At 37.0% G+C, this 27,314-nt stretch overlaps 1 protein-coding gene across 3 annotated transcripts in view; it reads right to left on the reverse strand.

The window, feature by feature from the left end:
- usp13 (ubiquitin specific peptidase 13) overlaps positions 1-27,314 on the reverse strand; it is a 355,954-nt gene that overhangs the window by 37,867 nt on the left and 290,773 nt on the right. For all 3 annotated transcript variants that reach the window (XM_051923946.1, XM_051923945.1, XM_051923944.1), the window contains 3 exons: positions 17,535-17,695; positions 17,250-17,427; positions 10,942-11,026 (listed from right to left, as the gene is read on the reverse strand). In XM_051923946.1, the coding sequence (XP_051779906.1) occupies positions 10,942-11,026; positions 17,250-17,427; positions 17,535-17,695 (424 nt within the window). The remainder of the gene's footprint in view (positions 1-10,941; positions 11,027-17,249; positions 17,428-17,534; positions 17,696-27,314) is intronic.

The following is a 27,314-nucleotide window of genomic DNA, read 5'->3' on the forward strand; positions in this document are numbered from 1 at the left end:
TTGCAATGCCATATTCGCGAGATACAAGTTTAATGAGAAGACACGAGGTATAAACGAGAGTTTGCATCACTTTGTAACAGAGTTAAAATTGCTGTAGCGAGAAACTTTTAACTGCCGGGTCTTAGCTAACATTAAATAAACCCGTGGACATCGCAACATCACACAAGAGAGCGGCTCACGTTAAGTGACTGAACGCAGCAAGAGTGATCACTTCCATGAATCAAACCTGTTCAAAAAACACATTACACAATTGATAAAGTAGGAAAAGAATATGAAACAAAGCACGGTATAAACCGTAACTTCAAATTAAGTTTATAGAAACGCTGCCGTTTGCAATACCATATTCGCCCCTGCGAAGCGCGGTGATTTTGCTATATATATTAAACTATTTCAACCATTGTATGATCTGCTTCTCGCAACTGAAAGAGGGCACCGTAGCAGAAGTTAGCCGACTTGCTCACCAACCACAAGCGTTACCTGGTAGGTAACCACCCATACAATCAGATTGTGAATCAGACTACGAATGCCTGCAATGTAATTACCCCGATCTACATGCTGTCAAATGAATGAACCACACGCCGTAGCACAATGTTAGGGGCTTCGCCTCTACGTCCAAGGATCGATTCCAGTAAGGGAGTGCAGTGACTGTGTACTCCTAATGAGCCCACAATTACGGCGAAACACGTGTCGCATACTATGTGCATCTTCAAAGCACGGTGTAAACAGTAAGTTTAAATTGAGTTTATAGAAACGCTCCCGCTGCCGTTTGCAATACCATATTAGATGACTTTGTAACAGAGTTAAAATTGCTGGAGCGATAAATTTTTAACTGCCGGGTCATGTCGCGTGTTCTTGGGTAGGTACACCAAAAAATGTATACATTTATGCATGTAATGGGCAAACAAAAAATGTACTATACCCGAAAGCACTACAGTAGTACTCAATGTATCTTTACTTCTTAAATGTTAATGTTTTACTGTTTAATAATTTATATGCTTCTTATATGTTATTCGGATTCTTTTATCAAAATACCAGTAACAGTGCACTGCACTATAACGTGGAGTGAATATACTTCACATGACCATTCATAGTATTTATCCTCTTTCTCTGTACATTTACCATTCGTTTGCTCAGAGGTTGATGCGCTTGCTGCTTAATGAGCAGCTCTTCACCCTAGCGTCCCGCTGCTTCTCTTCTTTCGTCGGCATCTTTTCCCGTTAAAACTGATTTGTTTTAAAACTTAGTATGTTTTCTTTAATTTTTCAGTTAAGCTGGCACTTAAGTCTTCAATCTGCCTCAAGAATGATTAGCGGAGGTGGTAGACAATGAAAACGTCAGCCGTACGCATCCGCCACGCACGCACTGGTGCGCGCAGCTGTGAGTTGACTCTACAATAAAATAAAATAAAGATAAAAAGAGCAATAACTTGCAGCACCGCTATTCAATTACACTTGCCTAACGCCTCTCCTAAGGGGAAATACTGTGGGATCTGGGCATCCGTCAAAGCAGCAATCACAAGCCCGATTAGAAAGCGGGAAGCTGTGATTTGTCCTCTCCCTCCCATGTAACAATCGCAGCCCGTGTTGCAACGCACTATGTATGTATATGTATATATGTGTATGTGTGTGTATATGTATGTGTATATATATATATATATATATATATATATATTTATTCATATGTGTGGGAAAGCGAATAGTAGACGTGACGTAGTATATGTGTACCAAATTTCAAGTCAATAGGTGAAACGGTTTGCGAGCTACAGGTGATTTAAAATCCTGGACAGACAAACGAATAGCCACGGTAGCGTATTATAGAAGAACATTTTACTGTTTAATAATTTATATTTATATGCAATGTGCTTCTTATATATTACTTCATATTCTCATATGATAATGATGTTAATGTTGTTTATATTGATTTCTATGTTATTGTAAGTGCCCTTTATTTGTGGAAAAATAAATTTGGCAATTAAACTTATTTTATACATACATTTTATTTTTTTCTCTTGCACTCAGTGAGCGAATCCACTGGGTAATCAGCTATATATATATATATATAGATAGATATGTATGTATGTGTATATATATATATATAGATAGATAGATATATGTGTATGTATGTAGGTAGATATGTATGTATATGTATATATGTGTATATATATGTAGATATACAAATATGTATATGTATATATGTGTATATATATATGTAGATATACAAATATGTATTTGTATACAGTATTTTGCGCACCATAAGGCGCACTGGATTGAAAGGCGCACTCTCAATTGCGGGGCTTATTTCTGTACTTAAGCCATACATAAGGCGCACCGTATTATTCGGCGCATGCAAAAACAAGGTAACAGAAGCAAAACAATGAGTTTAGTTAAACCTTATTCTACTACGTATTTAAAAATACACTCACATTGTTTTTTGATCAGTTTGTTGTCACAAATCCATCGAAGTCCTCACCTTCTGTATCTGAATTGAACAGATGGGCAAGTTCGCCATCAAACATGCCGGGTTCCCTCTCGTCATTGTCGGAATCAGTCTCGTTGCCGGGTGGCTGTTCAGCAATGATTCCAGCTTTCGCGTAAGCTCGGACAACAGTCGAAGCAGACACCTTAGCCCAGGCATCCACAATCCATTCACATATGGTGGCGTAACTCACCCGGCGCTGCCTTCCAGTCTTAGTAAAGGTGTGTTCGCCGTCTCTCATCCATCGCTCCCATGACGCTCGCATCTTCACTTTGAACGCCCTGTTTACACCGATGTCCAGCGGTTGGAGTTCTTTTGTTAATCCTCCTGGAATGATGGCAAGCTCCGTATTCATTTGCTTCACTTGTTTTTTCACAGTAGCGGTGATATGGGCACGCATGGAGTCGCAGATCAACAAAGACGGTGATGCATGGAAAAACCCACCCGGTTTCTTCACATACACCTCTCTCAGCCACTCTCTCATTTTCTCCTCGTCCATCCAGCCCTTTGGATTGGTCTTAACGATGACTCCGGCTGGAAACTTTTCTTTTGGCAGCGTCTTCCTCTTAAAAATGACCATAGGTGGTAGTTTCTGTCCATTACCGTGGCAACCAAGAACAACAGTGAAAGCCGATTTCTCATGCCCCGTGGTGCGTATGGATACCGTGCTGGTCCCCTTTTTCTCCACAGTATGGTTCACGGGGATGTCAAAAGTGAGAGGGACCTCGTCCATGTTGGTGATGTGGTTGGGCTGGATTTTTTTGTCGGTAATCTTGTTGCTGCAGTAGGTGCGGAAGATGGTCAGCTTTTCTTTGTAATCCGCTGGCAGTTGCTGCGCCACGGTAGTTCGTGCGCGGATGGCGAGATGGCGCCTTTTCATAAAACGAAAGCACCAAGACGGACCTCCTTGAAAGTGCTCGAGCTTCATGTCTTGTGCTATCGTTATTGCCTTCAGTCGAATGGTGACTGTAGAGACGCTTCTCCCGGCTGCTCTTTGTTCAAGAATCCATTGTTCAAGTTGGTCTTCCAACTCTGGCCACCTCGCCTTGTTCCCGCGGAAACTCTTTTTTGTCTTTTTAACTTGGCGCAATTCATTCTCCTGCTTCCTCCACTTCCGAACCATAGATTCATTGATTTTAAATTCTCTCGCTGCTGCTCTATTCCCATTTACAACCGCGTAACTGATAGCCTGTAGTTTGAATTGTGCATCTTAAGCATGTCTCTTCTCTGATGCCATTTTCAGGGTCCTTAGCCAAACAAATGTGGTTTCGCAGTGCACCAGTAGTACAATATACCTACCTGCCGTAGGCGTGGCGGAGGTAAGTGTACGTGGCTTTACGTAATGTTCTGCAATTGGTTTATCGCTGCCAGCGTTCATAGTGTACGTATTACTACGTCCCTATGTCGGCAGGAAATGGTCTGACAGTCAATCAAGCAGAGCGCTTACTAAAATGCACAACAACATTTTTACAGATTTTGGAACTCAGTGCACACATAAGGCGCACCGAATTTAAAGGCGCACCGTGGATTTTTGAGAAAATTAAAGGCTTTTAAGTGCGCCTTATAGTGCGCAAAATACTGTATATGTGTCTGTATGTGTATATATATGTTGATATATGTATATATATATGTGGATGTGTATATGTATATATATATATGTATATATGTTTATGTATATATATGTTTACATAACCTCTTTAACACACTACTTCTCCACTGCGAAGCGCGGGTATTTTGCTAGTGATTATATATAATCATAGTTTGTTAATGATTATATTTTAGGCATATAGTATTTACACTATATTGGCAATAGATATCTCTACTTTTTAATCCTACAACGCTGCTGCGTGGGGGCTTGTTTTGCTTTGGACGTGCTCTGTCTCTAGGTATGTCAGAGGACCGAGACTTTGGAAGTGGGGTCCAGCCTCACGTGGGGAGGCAAAATGGGGGGGTGGGGGGATAAGGGGGGGAGAGAAAGAGAGCAGGCTATATCTAATCTATCCTTTTAATCCTTATAATTATAACTACCAACGTAACAATAGGCTGCATGGCAATAACTCTTGGGGAAATAGGAAATTAAGGTTAAAGCTGTCTCACTTCCAGTTAAGACTATAAAATGACATCAAAAACTCAGAATCAATATCTTCATGATGGGACACTTAACTTTGTGAGCTGGAATGTTAAAGGCCTGAATCACGAATTAAAGAGAAAGAAAGTACTCTCTCACCTAACAGGTTTAAACGGTAAAATAGTATTTTTACAGGAGACCCACTTACTAAACAAGGATCAGTTCCGTCTGCAAAAGGACTGGGCTGGCCAAATGTTCCATTCTAGCTTTACAAAGAAAACTAGAGGTGTGGGAATTCTCATACATAGAACAGTCTCATTTGTAGCATCAGATGTAGTATCTAATCCGGAAGGGAGATATGTGATGGTCATGGGCAACTTATTTAACTGTAAAATTATTTTGATAAATGTTTACGCACCTAATGTCGATGATAAGGAATTCATACAAAACGTATTTGCATCCATCCCCAATGTGAACACTCATAAAATTATAATGGCTGGGGACTTTAATTGTGTTTTAAATCCACTCTTAGATAGGACTCCTGTCACAGGGGGGATGGCATCTAACACTGCAAAGATAATTACACAGTTTGTAACTGACCACAACTTATCAGACCCCTGGAGGTTTCTAAACCAAAACTCAAGAACATATTCTTTCTACTCACCAGTACATCATTGCTACTCAAGAATAGATTATTTCTTTATAGATAATAATTTCTTGCCTACGATTAAATCTTGCAAGTATGATGTTATTTCCGACCATGCACCTCTGATCTTGCAGCTAAAGTCACTATGCCCCACACACTCACCTCGTAGATGGCGTCTTAACCCGCTTCTATTAGCAGACGAGAACTGCACAGAATTTATATCCAAACAAATCAATCAGTTTCTTACTAGAGACAAATACATCCTCAGAGGTTTCTGCAGGAATACTCTGGGAAACTCTAAAGGCCTTCTTAAGAGGACAGATTATTTCATATCTTTCCCACAGGAATAAATTAGAAACCAAGAAAGTATCAGAACTAAAAAGCGAAATTACTAGAATAGATGAAGAACATGCCAGGCTTCCAAGCGAGGCTCTACATAGGAAAAGGCAGGCTCTGCATTCAGAACTCAACCTCTTGACAACTAAAGAAACTGAAAAACTAATTTATAAATCCAGACATCATTACTATGAACACGGAGAGAAAGCTAATAAGCTTTAAGGTCAACAAATCCACAAGCAAGAAGTTCGCAATGCAATCCCAGTAATCACCAACACGAACGGAAATGAAATCATTGACCATAAAAATATAATGCACATATTTAGAGACTACTATAAATCCTTATATTCTACTGAGTTTAAAGAAGACAACACACAATCTAATGCATTTCTGGATACATTACAGTTACCACAAATAGATACTTTTAGTGCGGAGGAACTGGATAAACCTCTGGCGCTATCATAATTACTAGATGCTATAAAGTCACTTCAAGGCGGGAAAGCAGCAGGCCCTGATGGCTACCCTGCAGAATTTTATAAGAAATCTTTCGTTGAGCTAGCTCCCCTCCTACAAGCAACATTTACAGAAGCTAGAGACAATCAAATTCTACCTCAAACTTTTCACCAAGCATTAATCACCATCTTTCCTAAAGAAATAAGGACTTGTTACAATGTGCATCATACAGACCAATTTCACTTCTGAATAATGATGTTAAGATACTCTCAAAAATCATAGCTAGAAGGATGGAGAAAGTGCTGCCTTCGGTAATATCACAAGATCAAACTGGATTTATCAAGGGTCGACACTTATCCTCCAATCTTCGACGCCTGTTTAATGTAATATACTCACCAACAAAGTCAAACACCCCAGAAATATTATTATCATTGGATGCAGAAAAAGCATCTGACATGATTGAATAGAAATACCTTTTCACTACATTAGAGAAATTTGGGTTTGGCCCGAACATTTGTGTATGGATCAAACTACTGTATACCAATCCAGAAGCTTCAGTTTGTATTAACAACATTTGTTCATTCTACAAACTAGAATGTGGTACCAGACAAGGATGCCTCTTGTCACTACTGCTATTTGCAATCGCCACTGAACCACTGGCGGTTCACTGTTGAAATGCTGATCAGATAAATGGGATTATCAGAGAAGGACTGGAGCAGAAAAATTCTCTATATGCAGATGATATGGTACTGTATATATCAGACCCACAAAATTCTGTGCCTGCAGTCTTAACAGCACTTACAGAATTTCAAAAGATCTCTGGTCTCAGAATTAATCTGAATAAAAGTGTACTCTTTCCAGTGAATTCTCAAGCATATAATATTAGATTAGACACCCTACCTTTTATCATTGCAGATCAGTTTAAATACCATGGGGTAAACACCGCAAGTAAACACAAAGCTTTTTATCAACAAAATTTCGACGTCTGTATGGAAAAAATTAAGCAAGACTTGCATAGATGATCAACCCTTCATGTCACTCTAGCTGGAAGAATTAATGTTGTTACTGTAAGATGAATATTCTTCCTAAGCTTCTTTTTTTATTTCAAAACATTCCAATATACATCAATAAATAATTTTTAAGCAATTAGATTCAACAATAACCTAATTTATTTAGAACTCAAAACATCCACGTATCCAAAGAGCGACCCTACAAAGACCTAAGGCAGAAGGTGGCATGGCTCTACCTAACTTTCAGTTTTATTACTGGGCAGCAAACATACAAGCTATAAAAACATGGACACAAACAGATGAACATACACAGGCCTGGGGCCTCATGTATAACGCCGTGTGTAGAACTCACACTATAACATGGCGCAAGCACAAAAGCGGGAATGTGCGTACGCACAGAAAAATCCAGATGCAGGAATCTGTACGTACGCAAACCACAACGTTCTTCCGCTACATAAATCCCGATCAGCGTGAAAAGTAAGTTGTCCTATAGTACATTCTACCACCGCCCGAGCCCGAGAGTAGAGGTCAGTATAACGTCGCTCTTGTTCAGTCAGTGGGTTGGCGAGAGGGGTGAGGAGCCACGTCTTCAGCGGATACCCACTGTCACCTAAGTAATCGTGTTATATGGTTACATCGTACAGATAATGTATGACTGTGATTAAAAGGTAATAAATGTCTTATCTTACCGAGAAGCCAGCCATCACGCACCGCACCATTTTCAAGTTTGTTCCCCACACTACTATTTCTCAGGATGAATGAATCATAAGTTGAGCCAGACCATCTCGCAACAACATTAGTGAGGCGCATTTTCGCATCACTGATGATTTGCACATTAATACAGTGAAAATGCTTTCTACTTACATAAACAAATTCATTCTGTGAAGGTGCCTTTATAGCAATGTGTGTGCAGTCGACCGCTCTGATGACATTTGGAAAACTGGACATTGCTGCAAATTGCGTTTTGATGTTTGCCTGTTCAACCAGAGTGTACGGAAATCTGATATATCTGCTTGACAAGCGGATAATACCATCCCATACAGGTGGCATGGCACGACTCAGTGATGACTGAGAAATACCGGATCGGTCAGCCAGTTCACGCTGAAAAGCTCCTGTGGCTAAAAATCCGAGAGTGGACAGAACTTGCAAAGAGCAGGTAGAGCACAATTCCTCAAAGTCTGCCTTTGTAAAGCAGGTGCCAGTTCAGCACACAGCTCCAAGAGGATCGCTCTTGGAAATCTAAACCAACTTAGTAGCCAGTCATCATCATGTGCCAAGAAATCCGTATGATCTCTGAATACGCGTTCTCTTCTAATCCTTCCATTTGCGATGTCCTCTAACAACGCTAAAGCAGCCATGGCAGTGGAATAGTTTGGCCATTCTGTGCACAATTATATTGTTACAAATTTATTACAATCAGGTGCCTTAAATTTATCAACGATATGCAGTTAGTTTCAGTGTATATGATACAGCTGCGTCAGTAATGTCGTTCTAAAAATGAAAGGGAAACCACACAGGAACAGTAGCACTGCTTTGACGCTGGGTGCCGCCAGTCTGCAAAATCGAACGGAGGACTTGCGTATGCCAGGGTTTGAGTTACCGTGGAAATGTGCGTGGCTTTATGCCAAGTTTAGGTTTTATACATCGCGATTTGAGCGTGGAAACGTTCGTACGCAACATTTCTGTGCGTACGCACTGTTTATACATGAGGCCCCTGGTCCACAATAGAAGTAAAATCCTGCAGTACTTCTTTATATTCCCTGCTTTGTGCCACAATAAATGCAAGGTATCGGCAATACTGTATACTAATAACCCAATTGTGCTTCACTCACTCAGAATATGGAACCACTGTAGAAAGCATTTTAAGATGGAGAAGCTTTTATCAGTGGCACCTCTGCAAGAGAACCACCTCTTTCAACCCTCGCAAACATATGCAGTTTTTAATATCTAAAAAAATTTGGGATTAAAATGCTCACAGATCTTTATATAGACACCATCTTTGCATCTTACGAACAATTACATTCCAAATTTAACTTTCCAGCTACACATTTCTTTCACTATCTTCAAATTAGGAACTTTGTTAAACAGAACCTGCTCAATTTTCCCTATTCTTGCACCCTCATCCATGCTAGAAAAAATATTGCTCAATTTCAAGGACTTAGACACCATCTCTGCAATATATAAAATTATTTTACAGTCCCTCCCTTTCAAAGATCCAAGAGGACAATGGGAAAAAGATCTCTTAATCAATATGAATCAATGTGAGCGTGGAAACGTTCGTACGCAACATTTCTGTGCGTACGCACCGTTTATACATGAGGCCCCTGGTCCGCAATAGAAGTAAAATCCTGCAGTACTTCTTTATATTCCCTGCTTTGTGCCAATGTGAATTTCCCCTTGGGATTAATAAAGTATCTATCTATCTATCTATCTATCTATCTATCTATCTATCTATCTATCTATCTATCTATCTATCTATCTATCTATCTATCTATCTATCTATCTATCTATCTATCTATCTATCTATCTATCTATCTATCCATCCATCCATCCATCCATCCATCCATCCATCCATCCATCTATCTATCTATCTATCTATCTATCTATCTATCTATCTATCTATCTATCTCAAAAAGGGAGTGGAAAGTAGCAATGCAGAGACTTCACTCGAGCTCCATATGCGCAAAGCATGCAATTATTCAACTCAAAGTTATATATCGAGCACATCTGTCTCGCCTAAAACTGTCCAAAATGTTTCCAGGGCCAGATCCAACCTGCGAATGCTGCAATCAAGTCCCAGCCTCACTGGTGACATGTTTTGGGCCTGCGCCAAATTAACATCATTTTGGACCAAAATTTTTAAGTGCCTTTCAGACAGCCTTGGTGTCACAATCCCTCCTAACCCATTAACAGCTGTGTTTGGTGTTCTTCCAGATGGGTTTAAAGTGGAGAAGGACAAACAAACTGTGATTGCATTCACTACACTTTTGGCACGCAAACTTATTTTGCTAAACTGGAAGAATCCTAACTTTCCTCTTTTAAGTCAGTGGGTAACCGATGTTTTATACTATTTGAAACTGGAAAAAATCAAATATTCAGTTAGAAGATCTGTACAGAATTTTTTTTAAAACCTGGCAGGATATAATCAATAAAATTTTAGAATAAGCTCTTAAAGCACCAAGGAAGCAATTATCTCCACATTTCTTTTTCTTCTCCATTCATCTCTACTGGCCTATTAAACTCATCAATTTAGGCATGTTTACAAGCCTTAAGCTTTACCCCGTTGGCCATGCTCTCTCTCTCAGGGGTGGGGGTTGACTTGTTTTTCAATCCTATTTTTTGTAAAAATTGATCGATTTGTATGAATGATTACAATAAAATTAATAAAATTATATTAAAAAAAAATTGATTGAAAAAGAAGTGCATGAACAATATTTTTAGTCCTACGGTGTAAACATCATCTTGATTTCAAAAATATTAAACAAAATAAAATAAAAATACATATAAAAACTGCTGTTCCTGCTCATATTAATAAATACTTTATTCACTCTTTACATTCTATCAAATCCCTTAATAACTCCCAGCACAAAAGAGAAAAATAACCTTCAACATGACACAGAGGAAAGAAGCCTTTGGGACATACACTAAGAGTAATGATTCATTCTTTCTGGATTCAACACATAATGTTTCTTAATGATTAAGGTCTATTGTCTCTAAAGTCACCTGAGAATGAAGTTATTGTGTTGGCGGGTAAAAAATGATTACTGAATTTCCATGTTTTAAATCTGCACATACAGTATATGCCTTAGAATTTATCCTGTTACTACTATTTGCTCTCAAAAATTATCACTTATTTATTGCTAAAACGGTACCTTACTCATTACCTGAAATCATAATTTGAAAGAGTATCTATAAATATATATATACAAAGAGTGTCCCAATCAATAACATACCTGCCCTCCTTTTTTATATGGCATACATAATGTCCGCACATCGTGGATGTTCCCATGTGGCTAATGAAAGCAATTAACTCATATTCTGTAAAAGAAAACACCAAAAAATGTACATCATATTAAATTAGAATTAAATATGTATCTGCTGTTTGATAAACAAAATTTCTCCCATTCTGAAACCATTTTTCTTAATTTAAAAAAATATTGGAAATAAAATGTTTAATCCCTCAGTATGGTCTTGAATAGCACATATCATTGCATCTGAAATATGACATGCTACCAAAATGCATTTAAATAGTTAAGAATATAAGACATTTCATACTGCACTACTTAAATAGTTAATATATAACAAAAAAGAAAATTTAAAAATATGTATTTTGGTAAGTATTTCACATTATAATACATACATTTTCTTACAGCAACCATATATTGTACATAACTTCAAAAACACATTCCTGCAAGTCACAATATTGCTTGCAATAATCATTTATATAAATATTCATTCCTATCATGGTGATGTATTATTTTAAATTGTTTTTTATCCAAATAAGTACACATGACAGAGTATAAGACACTTCACAAAGGCTAAACAACTTCATATCTTTCCTTTTATTTTTTCTGGGTTGAAATAACCACTTTTATTTTTGGAGATGGATGATAATAGTATCTGTCAATAACTTCAAAATATAGCATAGTTGTATGTAATATTCAAATAACAGCCAGGTAGGCATTTGCATATTTAACACTGCCACTAAATTTTTTTCAATAGTAAACAGTCAAGGCTATGTCAAGTGACATCTGAATCCTTTTGTTCAAATCATTTTGATGATCATCTAAATAATTTCTTTGCACACAGCATGCATTGTTTACATATACAATAATTTCACTTGAAATTCTGGCATACATTTTCAATAATAAAAAAAATCTATCAAAAAAAAAATTAGAGCTACAACTACATTGACATTTGCAGTGCAGCTATTTAGGAAAGGTTGAGAAAGGTCAAGAGTGTGATGTGCACAAAGCTGAAATAGTTAAAGATTTAAAAACACAACAACAATTGCCATCTGCTGTGGCGCTTATAAGGATAAGCCGGTATGAGAAAAATAATATATCAGCAGGAGAGAGAAGGAACTGGAGGTTAAAAGAGGGGATGGAGAGAGAGAGAGAGAATGCAAGAATAAATGAGCAAGTGAGAGAGGGGGCATGCAGCCGTAAGGAGAGGCCCTCAGGGAAGCAGTTGGCCAACGTTCAGGGGCTGTATTAGAGGATCACTCAAGTTAAGTGATTCAGGGAGCTGGAGTGATCAGGTGGTGCAAGCAACTCTCCATGGAAGTCCAGGAAGCCAGCAGGAGTCAGAGAGGTTCAGATGGTGAGCCTTGCTGGTGGTCCATGGACAGTAAGGATCCGAGCCTGGGTCCGGATGGGGAGCCCTGCTGTTGGGGGAGCAGGGACCCAGACCCACGGTTTAAGAGAGTTTGGCGTCTTCTCCTCCTGCAACGTCCAGTCAGGAAAAGGGGAGAAGCAAAGATAAAGGAACTCAACTAATTTTTTAAAAGAACAGTTTCCTTATCTGTGAGTTTTAACTTTAGTTTTAATGAAATCATTTATTTGATTAATAATTTATCCCCCACTATCACTTCTTTTTATTGGACTACAGTGATCCCTCCTCCATCGCAGGGGTTGCGTTCCAGAACCCCCCGCGAAAGGTGAAAATCTGCGAAGTAAAAACCATATGTTTATATGGTTATTTTTATATTGTCATGCTTGGGTCACCGATTTGCACAGAAACACAGGAGGTTGTTGAGAGACAGGAACTTTATTCAAACACTGCAAACAAACATTTGTCTCTTTTTCAAAAGTTTAAACGTAAAGTAACAGCGCAAGTACAGACACAAATCAAGTGCATGTGTGTACTGTATAATATTAACAAAAAGAGCAGCTTACTACTGAAAACGGCAAATATAGGAGTGAGTGGGGATCGAACCAGGACTCTTGATTACACTTGGTTTGCGTCTGTACTTGCGCTGTTACTTAGAGAGCCAGATCGGGGGAGGGGTGATGTTAGAGCGGGTGAGCTTATTCAGTGCTGCAGAAACAACGCGCATGTTGATTTTTTTTTCTTTCAGTACATGTGCCTTCCCTGTTTGTTTGTATATCTCTGCCTGTCTGTCTCTGTATTACGCAGTGCTCTGTCTGTCTGTGTGTTATGGATCTTGAAAAAAATAAGTTATAAGGACAGTTGTTCATGTTAATTGCAGTCCATCCATCCATCCATTTTCCAACCCGCTGAATCCGAACACAGGGTCACAGGGGTCTGCTGGAGCCAATCCCAGCCAACACAGGGCACAAGGCAGGAAACAATCCTGGGCAGGGTGCCAACCCACCGCAGGACACACACAAACACACCCACACACCAAGCACACACTAGGGCCAATTTAGAATCGCCAATCCACCTAACCTGCATGTCTTTGGACTGTGGGAGGAAACCGGAGCGCCCGGAGGAAACCCACGCAGACACGGGGAGAACATGCAAACTCCACGCAGGGAGGACCCGGGAATCGAACCCAGGTCCCCAGATCTCCCAACTGCGAGGCAGCAGCGCTACCCACTGCGCCACCGTGCCGCCCTAATTGCAGTCTCAATTGTTAAAAAAATATTTTAAAAGGAGCATCCCACATGAAAATATAACGATCTCATTAACTGACAGTGCATACCAATTTACAAATTTTATGTCCGTTTGAGGTTAAAAAGAAAAAAAAGAAGTAACACCTTATCCCCAGCGGGGAATTGAACTCATGTTTGTGAGGCAGAGAAAAGCTACTCGGTCTGAGACGCAAATCTTAGCGCGCTACACCACGGAAGCTGTTATATGGTGTGTGAAGCTTTTGTGGAAATGTTTATTTGATCTTAGGAACTCGGGCTTTACACATTCTATAGTTTATGCCTACATTTTGTAACATTTATTACTAAAATATGAAAAAGTTTCTGTTTTAGCAATGTGTTTACACAGATTACTGTAGAAATGGAACACGCATGAAATGCATGTATTCCAAATAGCGATCTATTATTTCTATTCTAAAACTCCAGCAGTTCAGTCACTCCCAGGTAATCAAACAAGGCATGAGCTGGGAAAACTTAGTGAACGTTCTGCGACGGTGGGGGATGGAATAGCCGGCTGCTCGCTGCTCCTCTTAATCGGCACATTTAGAAGACAAAAGAGAGGTGAGAACGGTTTTAAGGTGGGCCGGATCTACAAGTTTTTTCGTAGACTCTGGTAATTCTAGTGTTAAGTATGCAAAGCACCTTGCGGGAAGCATATTGCTTGACAACGCAGCCACATGTAAGCCCAGCAAGGAAAGGAGCAATGTGAAGGTAGTCTTTCAGCATTTTTTAGACGAGCGTCTGTATCCTCTAGGGGTGCGAACAGCCCCCCTGCTCACAATATATTTGAAGAGTTTTATTTAATAAGTAATACGTGCTCTGATTGGGTAGCTTCTCACCCATCTGCCAATAGCGTTCCTTGTATGGAATCAACAGGGCAAACCAACTGAGGAAGCATGTACCAGAAATTAAAAGACCCATTGTCCACTGAAACCCACGAACTAGTGAAAAATCTGCGATATATATTTAAATATGCTTACATATAAAATCCGCGATAGAGTGAAGCCGCGAAAGTTGAAGCACAATATAGCGAGGGATTACTGTATTTATTTATTGGAATAATTGAACTGCACTGTTTTGAACACTTTGGTTTTGACCGTTTTTTAATAAAAGCACTGAAGCACTTATGCACCTACTCCTTTCTAAATGTGTGTTGTGACCTCAACTGCTGGCTCATCCTTGGGTACGTTATCAGTGGTAGGGGGTTCAAGAGGCTCCCCGGAAGGACTTGGTAGCATGGGGCCAACCTGCATCATCACAAGACAGTGGTATAATCAGCTCAGAATATTATTAACGCATACTGCAGTTCCTCTCTGTTTAGGGGCTGTATACCACACTACCCTACAAAAGGCTAAAAGTAATATTAAAGTCCTTAATCACTTATCTCCCACCTTCATTTTAGCAAACACTACAGGACCAACAGTGCTAACATCACTTGACTCCTGGATAAGTTTTCACCCTCAAATCATAAGGCAACTTAGTAGCTGTGCCGACAATTGCACAAGTCTACTTCAAGTTATAAAGTAGAATAAAGCTTTAACACTAGAATCCCTGAAGCCTACGAAAAAAGTCGTAATCCCGGGCCATCTTAAATTCCTTCACATCTTTCCATTAGCGTCTTTTGTTTTGCAAATGTGTCGATCAGCACAAGCAGCAAGCAGCCTGCTATCCCAACCCACCGCCATAACTCAAGTTGGACAAAAAGTTCTCCCAGCTCAAGTCTATTTATCTGGATGTGAGGTGCCTGGAGTTGTAAAGGGTAAATAATGTAACATTATTTGCAACACATGCATTTCATGTGTGTTCCGTGTCTACAACAATCTGGGTAAATGTAGGATGAAAGGAAATGCGAGGCAAAAATGTTGAACACACAGCTAAAACAGAAACTTTTTTCATGTTATAGTACTAATGATAAAATTTTGACATGTAGTGTATGTGTGTGAAGACTGAAGTCCAAATATCAAATAAACACTTTCACAAAAAGGTACAAGTATAACAAAACATGTTCACTTTTATTCAAGAATATAACTGGAAGAAAAAGAAATCGGGTTAGGGTACAATGCTGACACAACCGCTTGTGTGGTGCAGAGGTAAGAACTGCTGACTCATAAACAAGAGGTTGCGGGTTCCATTCCGAGCCCTTCCTTGATCTACCATTTTGAAAAGTGAGCTGCTCTTATTGTTACTATTATAGAATATGAACACACATTTAATCTGAGTCTGAAATAGCTGGTGTAAACTTATGGTACTTGTAAAGGTTAGCGTTTTTTTTTTTTTTCAGTTCTATTCTCTTACGTTCACGCTCCCCCCAACACTGCTGATTTCAAATAAAGACATGCTATAACAGAGGTGAATTCAGATAATGATGAGGGTTCTACATCGGAGAAAGAGAACAGAAGCCCTCCCCGCCAGAAACATCCACCCCTACATAGGATCAGCACAGCTGCTCCAGGCAAGGCAAAAGATGGCACTGTTTGGATGCAGCAACATGTTGGGTGTCATCCTGCCAATGAATCTGCCACACACATGTCCTTCAAAGAAACAGCAGGGCCTAGAGAACTTGCCAAGGTATCGTGCAAAGTTCCATTTACGATTATGTTTCTTGATGGTCTTATATATATATATATATATATATATATATATATATATATATGAAAAAAATTTATATGTTACTTATATAAACTCCACATTGAATTTTGTTTACCTATATTTATTTACTTTTCTTCCTACAGTGTAAAGTCAAAGTAAACTGTACGTAAGTGCGATGGTAGCTTCCACCTGCAGCTATAGACACTTCAATACGTTAGCAATGGTAATAAGGTGGTCATTTTAACTGTCTTCTAAAAGTGACCCAGAAGCACAATCTCTTATCATGTTAAAGATTTAGGAATGAATGATTAAATATAGAAATGCTGCAACAAAATGATGCAGTCCTCCTTGCATACTTTGAGCAAGAAGTTCTTCTTTCTTCTTTCTTATATTTTTTGTGGTGTTACACAGATAAAAGTATTTAAAGAAGAAATGTTTCAGCTTTTTATTTTATGTTACTATATAGAAAAATATGCTACAAAAATTGAGTGTTTTTTATACATTTAGTAATGATTGATAATACTGACTTCACTGTCTGCATATATATGGCTTTTACTACTTGACAACTGAAATTCTTGTGTTAAGAAACACTGCATTAATGTGGCTAGAAAGGAATGCCTATCCTAAACAACCCTAGCCCCAATATTGATGTGTAACTAATTCTTTCAGCTGCTTCTAAACAGAAGGCAGCATGAGAGAGTACTGGCAGCAGTTAGTTCTTAAAGTGAAGAAGAGAAAATATCTATATACTGCAACATTCTTTCAATAAACTATGTGAATTAATGAAAAATGAGTATAAGTGCCATATATGTTGAAGTGTTATACAAACTTTGCAGCTTATCCTTTTTGGAACCATAGGTAAACAGAAAACTAGGATGAATGCCAGTAACAGTAACAGGACCTACATACTACAACACACCAGAATGTGCACACTTACTAAGGCCATTAAAAAGAAGCAGTTCTCCTGACAACATAGTAAAGTAATGTAAAGGAAGGAAAACTATACATTTTGTGAAACATGATGAACAAGATACACTTAACAAGAATTCAGTACTTACTTCCTGGTCCGTCTCTAACACGCGGTCCAGTAGGCTCACTGTCTGCCACATTGCTGGTAAGGACATCATTGCTATTAGTATTCCCCTCATTTTCAGCAACATCTGAAGCTGCTTCACTTTCTTCTTCACCATTGGGGTTAGTGAATATCCAGTCAAGTGCTCGTTCTAGGTTATTGTTCTTAGGAAAAATATTTGAAAAACAAAACCATAAGGCAATATTTACAGAGTAAGAAACATCCATGGAATAAACTAAAAATGTTTTGTGATTTTTAAAGAACTACCAACCGTTTCTTTTAATGCACGAATAGCCTGATTTCTAGGGAAGCCCATTGATGTAAGTATTGCAACACTCTCCTCTGGAGGTTGGTTTTCCAATATAGGAGCAGTTCCAAACCCTGATGGGCCAATCTCACTGAAACTGGAAATCACCAAAGGCTCTGCAAAGTCTAGAAAAGGAACACAGAATTTATTTTTAACTGAGTAACATGATTATTCAATGATTCATGAGAAACATGTTGTACTCTAAATTTTCAACATTAATCAAGTATTTCTGGGTTGATTCTCAGTATGAGCTCTCTGTATTAATCCTTGCTTTAGGTATATCATCCAGAGCTACAAATGAAATTGCTAATATTTGAAATTTTATGAAGTAAAACAACCTCGTAGACGCACAGACATTCATCTATCCATATTCAAGATTATATACCTTTTGCCAGTGTAGATGAACTTTACACCACAAAGTATCTATCTGGGTTTACAGAGGTCCTATTTATCTCTGGTTGCAGAAAAAGCTTTTGATTAAATAGAATTGGGATATCCTTTTACTGTACTGAGCAAATTTGAGCTTTGATCCAATATATGTGTTTGGTTCAAATGAATATAATACTGTAATCAGTATTATTCTATTTAATAGTAAACCATGAACCAGATAAACTAGCTTATTTTAGCCATTGCTATTTGCAATTGCAGCTAAACCCCTGGCTATCAATCTTCAATCTTCAGAAATAGTCAAGAGAGGAATAGACATGGACACAAAGTGTTTCTGTGCAAATGATTTGCAGCTCTTTAAAAGATCTAAACTCTACCAATCATAGTAAACTGACCGGACGAATTTTACAGGGAATTTGGGTACAGAATTATATATTTATATATAGAGGAAAGGTAAAAAGATATTATTAAGTGGTCATCAGTGTAGATTTCTTCAGCTGAGAGAATTAATGCTGTTAAAATGTAAATGAAAATGTATGTAAGGTTCTTACTACTCTTTCATAACAATTATAAATATACAAATCCTTTTTTTGAAGATGACATTCAGTTGTAAGTATATTCATCAGTAATGGAAATTCCTCATGAATTTAAAGCAGAGGGTGGAATGACAACATCACCTAACTTTATTATTAGGTTTTAAATGCACATACTATGAGACTATGTAAGACATCAGAAGGCATTCGAATTGTACTGTCCTGGTTAGCTTTGGAAAGGAAATCTTGTTCAGTTTCCTCTCAATATGCTTTGATTTGTGCTCCATTCATCAACAATTAATGCCATTTTACTAGAAATCCAGTTATGCGCCACTCGCTTAAAATATGAAACAAATGTAGGACATACTTTAAAGAAGAGATGCGATTTCCTTCTCCACTAATATGATAATCATACATCATATTTCATTGTTATCTAGACTTTTAGAGACCTTTTGGCAATGTGTATGCATCATTTGATCAATTGTGCCACAAATATAGACTTCTTGTAACACAAGTTGGAAAATTTGAGAAAAGTCATCTGCCCGACTTTCCCAATATTTATTTGTTATCTGTGCTTGATAACATTTTAATTAGTAATAATAACGGTATCTATGGCATTTTCAGACTCTGCATAACTGAAAGACATAATTTCCTTTCAGTGGGGAACTAGGTCACTATCTTTTATTTTTCTTCATTTTATTCATGTGGTTGTTCTGAACTAAAGGGTAGAGGAATGGTGTTTAGTGTTGGTTATAATTTATTGTAATTTTAAATAATAATGTTTAGGAATGTTTGATTCACTATTTTTAATTGCTTTATCTAATATTTTGTAATTTCATCCTTAAGTTTAATAAAACTCAAAAGATATTTTCTGATATTACTATAACTACTTGCTTCCAAGCCCATGTCATAAGTTCAAAATCAAACATAACCTGCTTCTACAGTATGCCCTCATTTTCAACATATTTATTTAAAGGTTACAGACAGAGATTTTAAGTAATGTAATTCTGTTGCACACTAGATTTCAAAATAAAGGGTGATCTACCTCACTGTCTTATGCAGTAAAACTTTCCCTGATCATACTGCTAATACATACCTTAAAGAGCATTCCATGATGTCACTAACTTTTTTATACCACACTCAATGCTGCTTGATAGGTTAGCTACTCCTCCTAGTCTGATTTGGATGGAATGAGTTTGAGGATGTAAGTTATTATATACATGTAATATATATGCGGCTTGCTTGTATTTAATAAAATTAATCACATGAAAAAGTATGTCTGTAGTACTAGGGTGCTGTACCGTGTTAGCCATTATGAATGTAGAGAAAAGCCAAGCAAAATGACACCTTTTATAGGCTAACTAAAAAGATTACAATATGCAAGCTTTCGAGGCAACTCAGGCCCCTTCTTCAGGCAAGATGTAATACAGAAACTGAAGTTCCCTGTGTATGTCCTTACCTGCGTTGTAAGATGAGGCTGACTACTTGTGTACTGGACCCCATCCCCAGCACACTACTTAAATCCTGCCTTCATGCCATAATCCCGACTGTTACAACAATAATAAACTCATCCCTTGACACTGGCTCTGTGCTGCTCACTTTTAAAATTGCTTCTGTAACCCCAATGTTAAAAAAGTCTGGTCTTGATGCTGACGATCTTAACAATTTCCGGCCTATTTCCCACTTACCTTTCCTGTCAAAAGTTCTTGAGCGTATTGTAGTTTCCCAACTCACCAATTACCTAACCTCTAATAATTTGATGGAACCCTTTCAGTCTGGTTTCAGGGCATGGCACAGCTGTGAAACTGCTCTGCTACGGGTAACCAATGATTTGCTTATGGCAGCAGACTCTGGACAAACCAACATATTAATTCTATTAGACCTCAGTGCAGCATTTGACACTGTCAGACATGACATTCTACTGTCCAGAATGGAGAACATGCTGGGTATCTCTGGCACTGCCCTCCAGTGGTTCAAGTCCTATCTGACTGATAGGCAAGAGTTTTTTAGTCTTGGCAACAGCAGATCCAGCTCAGCGCCAGTCACACAAGGAGTTCCTCAGGGCTCTGTCCTCGGTCCTCTGCTTTTCTGTATTTACATGCTTCCCCTTGGCCATATTATCCGTAGCTATGGACTGGGTTATCATTTTTATGCAGATGATACTCAACTCTACTTCAATGTTAAAAGTGGAACTTCATCAGAGCTTTCTCAGCTCACAACCTGCCTTAGTGAAATTAAAACCTGGATGGAGCAGAACTCTTTAAAATTAAATTGCAATAAAACTGAACTCCTGCAAATTGGGACTAAAATGCAACTTAATAAAATGAGCTCCTTCCCAGTCTATCTTGACGGTGATCTCATCAGACCTGCCTCTACTGTAAAAAATCTTGGTGTCATTTTTGATTCCTCCCTCTCTTATTCCGCCCACATAAATCACATTAAGAAACTTTCTTACTTTCACCTCCGTAACATATCCCGTGTTCGCTTCTTCCTCTCCTTCTCTAATGCTGAGAAACTTGTCCATGCTTTTATCACATCCCGCATCGATTATTGTAATTCCCTACTGGCAGGTGCCCCTTCTAATCTTTTATCACTGCTCCAGCTTATTCAAAACTCAGCTGCCAGAGTCCTTACTCGAACCAGCAGCAGCGAGCACATCACACCCATCCTGCTCCGTCTTCACTGGCTCCCTGTGTCTTACAGAATCGAGTATAAAATCCTACTAATAACCTACAAAGCCTTAAATAACCTTGCGCCAAACTACATCAGTGATCTTCTCCATCACTATGTGCCTGCCCGCCCACTAAGGTCCTCTGATTCTGGCAATCTTGTTGTGCCCCACACTAATCTACACTCCATGGGTGACAGGGCCTTCAGCTGTATAGCGCCCAGACTCTGGAATGACCTACCGAAATTAATAGGGTCAGCTGACTCCACGAATTCTTTTAAAAAACAACTCAAAACTCATCTGTTCAGGAAGGCTTTTAGCTCTACTTGACTTTATTACCCTTCTCTCAGTTTACCTCTCTGTCAAGTTGCTAATGTAACCTGTGTGTGTGTGTGCTAGAACATCAATTATGTTGTCTGTTTTTTTTCCAGAATTCACTGTGTTAATCTTCTTTATTTATTTATCTGGTTTGTACAATGCTATATACTGTATACACTGCCGTTCTTTATTATATTCTGTAAGTGCCTTGAGCATGGGAAAGGCGCTATATAAATAAAATGTATTATTATTATTATTATGTGTAGAATACACAGGGAACTTCAGTTTCTGTATTACATCTTGCCTGAAGAAGGGGCCTGAGTTGCCTTGAAAGCTTGCATATTGTAATCTTTTTAGTTAGCCAATAAAAGGTGTCATTTTGCTTGGCCTTTCTTCACATGAAAAACAAATTTGTTAATCAGCTTTATCACAAGACAGAGTGGTTTTATAGCCCATTTAAGAAGTAAATGTATTCTTGAATATAACTTTTGTCCCAAGGAGGAAATTATGGCTTTTTACAGAAATTTTGATAGATAGACAGACAGATACACTGGTCTAAACACACAATAGAATGACTGAAAACAAACACAAATAAAAAGAAAGACAACTTCTGAGGTTCAGAAGTTTGTAGCTAATCATTCACTACAAGAGAATGTTATGATTTGTGATAATTAATACTGATAGGTCTTTCTGAAATACCATCTGAGCTCTGACTGGACTCCATATTTATTTACTGGACTACACGTTAGAGGCATGTGTGCAAATGATTTTTTAAGGCTGCTTCTACACACTTTTAAAAGGTTTCGTGTTGCTCCTACAAATAGCCAACCTCTACCCTGCCTACAATAAGCTGTGTCCCTCCCCCACTCAACCTATAAATGTATCTTAGCCAATAAGTTAAATGATTCATATATGTAATGTTATTTTCATTTCAAATCTCTGCTATAATGACATTATTCCAACACACACATTTCACTCATTTTAAGAGGGCTTGCACAATTCACAAGTTCTTGGAAAAGGACAAAATCCATGTTATCAGTATATGGTAGACAATAAGTTATGTACACAAACAAAAAATATAAATCCAAATAAGTCAGAAATGGTACTCAGAGTATTACTAAAATCAGTTTACAAATTTATAATCTACAAATCATTAAACATAATGTTTTGATCTATGTAATGTCTATGCAAGTTAAATGAATAATAAATTATTGTAAAACACACAAAATAGATTTTTTAGATAGATCATGACAGCAAAACAGGCTGAGACTTTGCCAGGAAATATGGAACATCTAGTCACATATTAAAAAGTTTCCTTTTGTTCGATATATGTATTAGGAATATAATTTTCATGAAAAGTGTGGCATAAATTAAACAACATAATTGCTAGATATAGTGCTATATGGTTAAATATTCTAATAAATAAAATCCATATATTTTATTTGTTTAGGCCACTTTTGTGTTTGCTTTTAACAATGGTATATGAATGCTGATTAAGACCTGATCTGTTGGACTTAAGGGTATTAAATATTTAAACTACAGCAGGTTGGTAACATCCGTCCTCTTCAACTAAGATGGGAAATAAATGCCATGTATCCAGTTTTCCTTTGGTTATTTTAATGACTTTAAAATTTCCATTTTAAAAGTCATTTTAACATTGTTTATATTCATTTCAGCTGTCTCAGACAACTTGCACTTTAACTGCATCTGCATCCTAACTGAAATGTAGTGGAATTCAGGCCACTGCAACACCTTAATCTGTCAGTTATATCTAGTAAATAATTTTACTGTTTGTAGTAAGTAATTCTTTTGTAGTAAGTAATATCTTTAAAGAGAACACTATTTAATGAGAAAATAAACTCACATTAATCAAGCATGGTTATGTGATTAAATTTAAAGGGTATGTATTATACCACAGAATACATGTAAAAATATAAATTTGACAAGTCAAAAATGTTAAGTAAACGGAGAAATGGCTATTTCTTAAACATTAATTATTTTTATACAGACAATGCCTTTCGGAAGACACAATACCCAGAAGTAGTTTAAGCTATTAAACAAAAAAATAAAAACTATATAATAAAGACATGACACTTCATGCCACCTGGAGGTATCTTGTTTTGAAATATTTAATCATTAAAATAAAAATTTTTGTTTTTAGAGTGCTTATTAATTAATTAATTAATTAATTACAGGTGATTAAAAGAGAATAATGCAGAGAGAAAGACAATGTTAAAAGTACAGAAGGTCATACTGAGATGTGTATTTATAAATACACTGTCAAGAAATGCATACAAGCACAGGAGGAGGTTGAGTGCCGAGTTTCATGAACGTATTATTTGTTTACAATTTAGTTGTGTATGATTAATTATATTTTATAAAGGTGGAATGACAGTACAGTGGTCGGTGCTGCCGCCTCTCAATTCTGTTACTTACTCCATCACTAGCTGAACTTTGCATATATTGTACTTCCAATTTTCTCTGGTTATTCTGGGTTTTTTTTTTACATTCTAAATTGTGTATATTAGATTAAATAGAGTCTCTGAGAAAGAGTTCCTTGTTCACCTGTAATTCTGTTATTTTATGCTTCAGTTGTACATGACCTTGTAACAGGAAAAGTGGATTGAGACATAACAATAACCAATTTATGCATTCAACAGTGTGATATTGGTCAAAGCTGTTTTCAAGTTTTTGCTTTTATATATACAATTTATACAGTATTTTTAGACACAAATTCATGTCAAGTTTTTGCTTTTATATATACAATGTATATAATATTTTTAGACATAAATTCATATAGCCTTTGTATACCTTGCTCTGAACTGTAAATCACAAAAATGACATTTTAATCTCCAAAAGCTAACTACCTTATGTGCCTTATGTGATTTGAATTTCATTTTGGATCGGCCAATTAAATAAATGTAAATATATACTGAACTATTTTTTTTTTAATTTCTAGGCATCCACAGTCCTCAAAGAAATACACAGAAAGGATAAAAACAGATGGAGTTAGCTTAATCATACACCTGGGTACTCTTTACAAAATTAATCAGGAACTTAAGCCCATAAAGCAAAACATTACTTAAACTTTCCTCTGTTTTAGCTAAACCATATTCCACCTCTTCATCCATGTTTCATTGGCTGGTCTTTCTTTCTCTGAAATGTCCTATACTGAATATATGATGTTGCCTCCTTATAGCCTCAGATGTCATTACTCACTCACCTACTGAAATAAACTAAACAAAAAAGCATCTCTGTAGTGCTTAGCTGCATCTCTTATGCCATTTTCACTAATGTATACCTGCTATACAAAGAAAGGGAGAGGGAATAAATATTCATTTTGAATAACACCATGGCCTAAAACTATTTAATTTTTTTTCAACGCAAACTATGTATAATTAATTGCCCTATAGGCCACTGAAAGCTTATAATAAACATATTAACATTATATTACATATGTGTCACTCCACTTGCAGGTCCCCCTTTATCCTCATCTATTAGGGTCTCCGCTAAGCAGTGTAGGCTAATACATTATGTACCCTTGTGGGCCTTAACTAGCTCTAAATGTCTTGCTGCAAGAATGTTAAAATAGAAGAAACAGCTGGCTATTATTATTAGACAAGAAGCATTCTCTAAGATGTGGCTGCATCTGTTAATTAGCATTACTGTATTGAAAGACAACTTTGTTTTAAACAGACTCTTAACAACGTCTGGGAGACCATTACATTTACACTAATGAAGTGCAACAGACCTTTGGCAAACTAAAATAAAGTAAAATTATTCTGATCAATGTCACTTCTGATTTACTTTTAAATTAAAACTCTAAGGATTGAACTCATATCCAGTAGAACCAGAATGGATAGGAAGCAAAATGTAAAAAGGAGAAAGAAGGCAAAAATGAATTTGCTGCAGTATGCACTTTTGGTGCACTTTTTCATATGTAACAGAAGAAGGAGCAAGAAAAACTTCTCCAGCATTCGCCCTACATCTCCTATACTATCACTCTGCCTTAATTAACAACATGAAACCTTTAGTAGAGTAATATTCTGCTCTAACTTTGACTATACTGAACTTACATAAGGTGCTATGTTTGCCTCTGCTAATTGTGTGCATAAATAACAAATAAAATTATGGTACGCTAATATGCTGTATTTAAAACCACTGATGTAAATTTATAGTTGAAGCTACTCATGTATGTATGCATAAATGTACATTTTAAATGTGTATATATAGTATATTCTGCAAAACAACCCCTTCCCCAAACCCATCATGGGATTGGTATGGACCACTGTCTGGACTGAATGCCAAAGAGTCATTTGGTAGCTAGACTCAACCAATCCTTGGAAGGGCAGCCAAGGAGCTATCTGGCAGTTGGAGTGGATCTGTTCCGGCCTAGTGTATGGGCACCTGGTTCTTTAAGGAGATACCTGTATGACTCCCATCTGGTTAGGGGTAACAAGAACAACTGGCCTGTCAATTGGCTGTGACCCCAAAACAGGTCTTTTGCAAACCTTTAAGAAGGACATTCTACCCTCAACCTGATGAGCTTGTTGTTTGGATAGCAGACCTGACAAGTGCACTCCTGGTAATAAACTCCAGCAGGTTACTATAATAAGTATAATGTGTATACTATATATTAAGTAAATAAAACCCAAAAAACAAATTTTAAAAATCTTAAATCCAAAAACAAATCATTGCAGGGTAACAGATGATCTATTTTATTATGTGATTTTCCACTATACATGGTGGAATCTGCTGTGTAAGGCAAGGTACTATTGCATTCAATATATCAAGTAAATTGTAGAATGTGTTATGTCCATCATAATAACATAATAAACCGTCTATACCTTGAACTTCACTTAATATTTATAAATTTATACTGTAAAGTTTTCATGTTTTGACGATATTCCCCAATATCTATTTCAACATCCTTTTTGCATTTTGCCAAAAATAGCTATATAACTGATTTACTTCAAAACTGACTATAAAAGCCCTCTGGGTTATATAATAAATATTAATTTTATGGTAGAACAATAATTTAATTTCAGATTCAGTTAGCCTGCAATCACGTACATTACCCAGATGCTTAAAAAATGTAACAAACAGTACAATTTGTAAATAATAAAATATCTCATAAATGAAATATCCATTATTATTAATAAAAAGAAATATGATTGTTTTACATTACAGTTGCATTATGCCTCATGCCAACCTTCCTTCTTTTAAGTTAAAAGCTCAATGATTTTATAATCCAATAAAACAGCTAGATATCAATATTTAATAAAACAGCATTTTTCAATCAATCAGCAGGGAAATAATCTATGAAATTTTTGCTTCAGTTTTTAATCTCCAATTAATTTGAACCCTTTGTTTACCAAAAGGATATTTTACATCCTTTTGACAATGTTTAGAAGCATATTTCTTACTATCACATTTCTTCTGACTACTGAGTCTGTTACAGACTTCAGCCAACAAATGCAGTTCATAAATTAAATTAGTACTCCCTTTAATTGTTAAGGTAAATCTGTATTGAAATAACCAAATGAAAAAATACCAGTGTGTTCAGTAATACTCTAAAGAAAAGAAAGACAATAAGCCAATCAGACTAAATAACACGTCAGAACTTTTTAAACTTTATTTAGAAGTATGGTCTTTAAATTTGTGGCATTTCAAATGCTCAAAAATTCCATAACAAAAAAATGGCATTTGCTCAGGCATTGTATTATCAGAAAATAACATAAAAATGCCTTAACTAGAGGATTTTTTTTCACGCAGAAGCATACAACAATATGGGAAAAAAACAATGAATTAATCTAAAGAATACCCCAATATATTAAA

Source organism: Erpetoichthys calabaricus, chromosome 2 (genome assembly GCF_900747795.2).
Source record: "Erpetoichthys calabaricus chromosome 2, fErpCal1.3, whole genome shotgun sequence".
NCBI classification, from domain to species: Eukaryota; Metazoa; Chordata; class Cladistia; order Polypteriformes; family Polypteridae; genus Erpetoichthys; species Erpetoichthys calabaricus.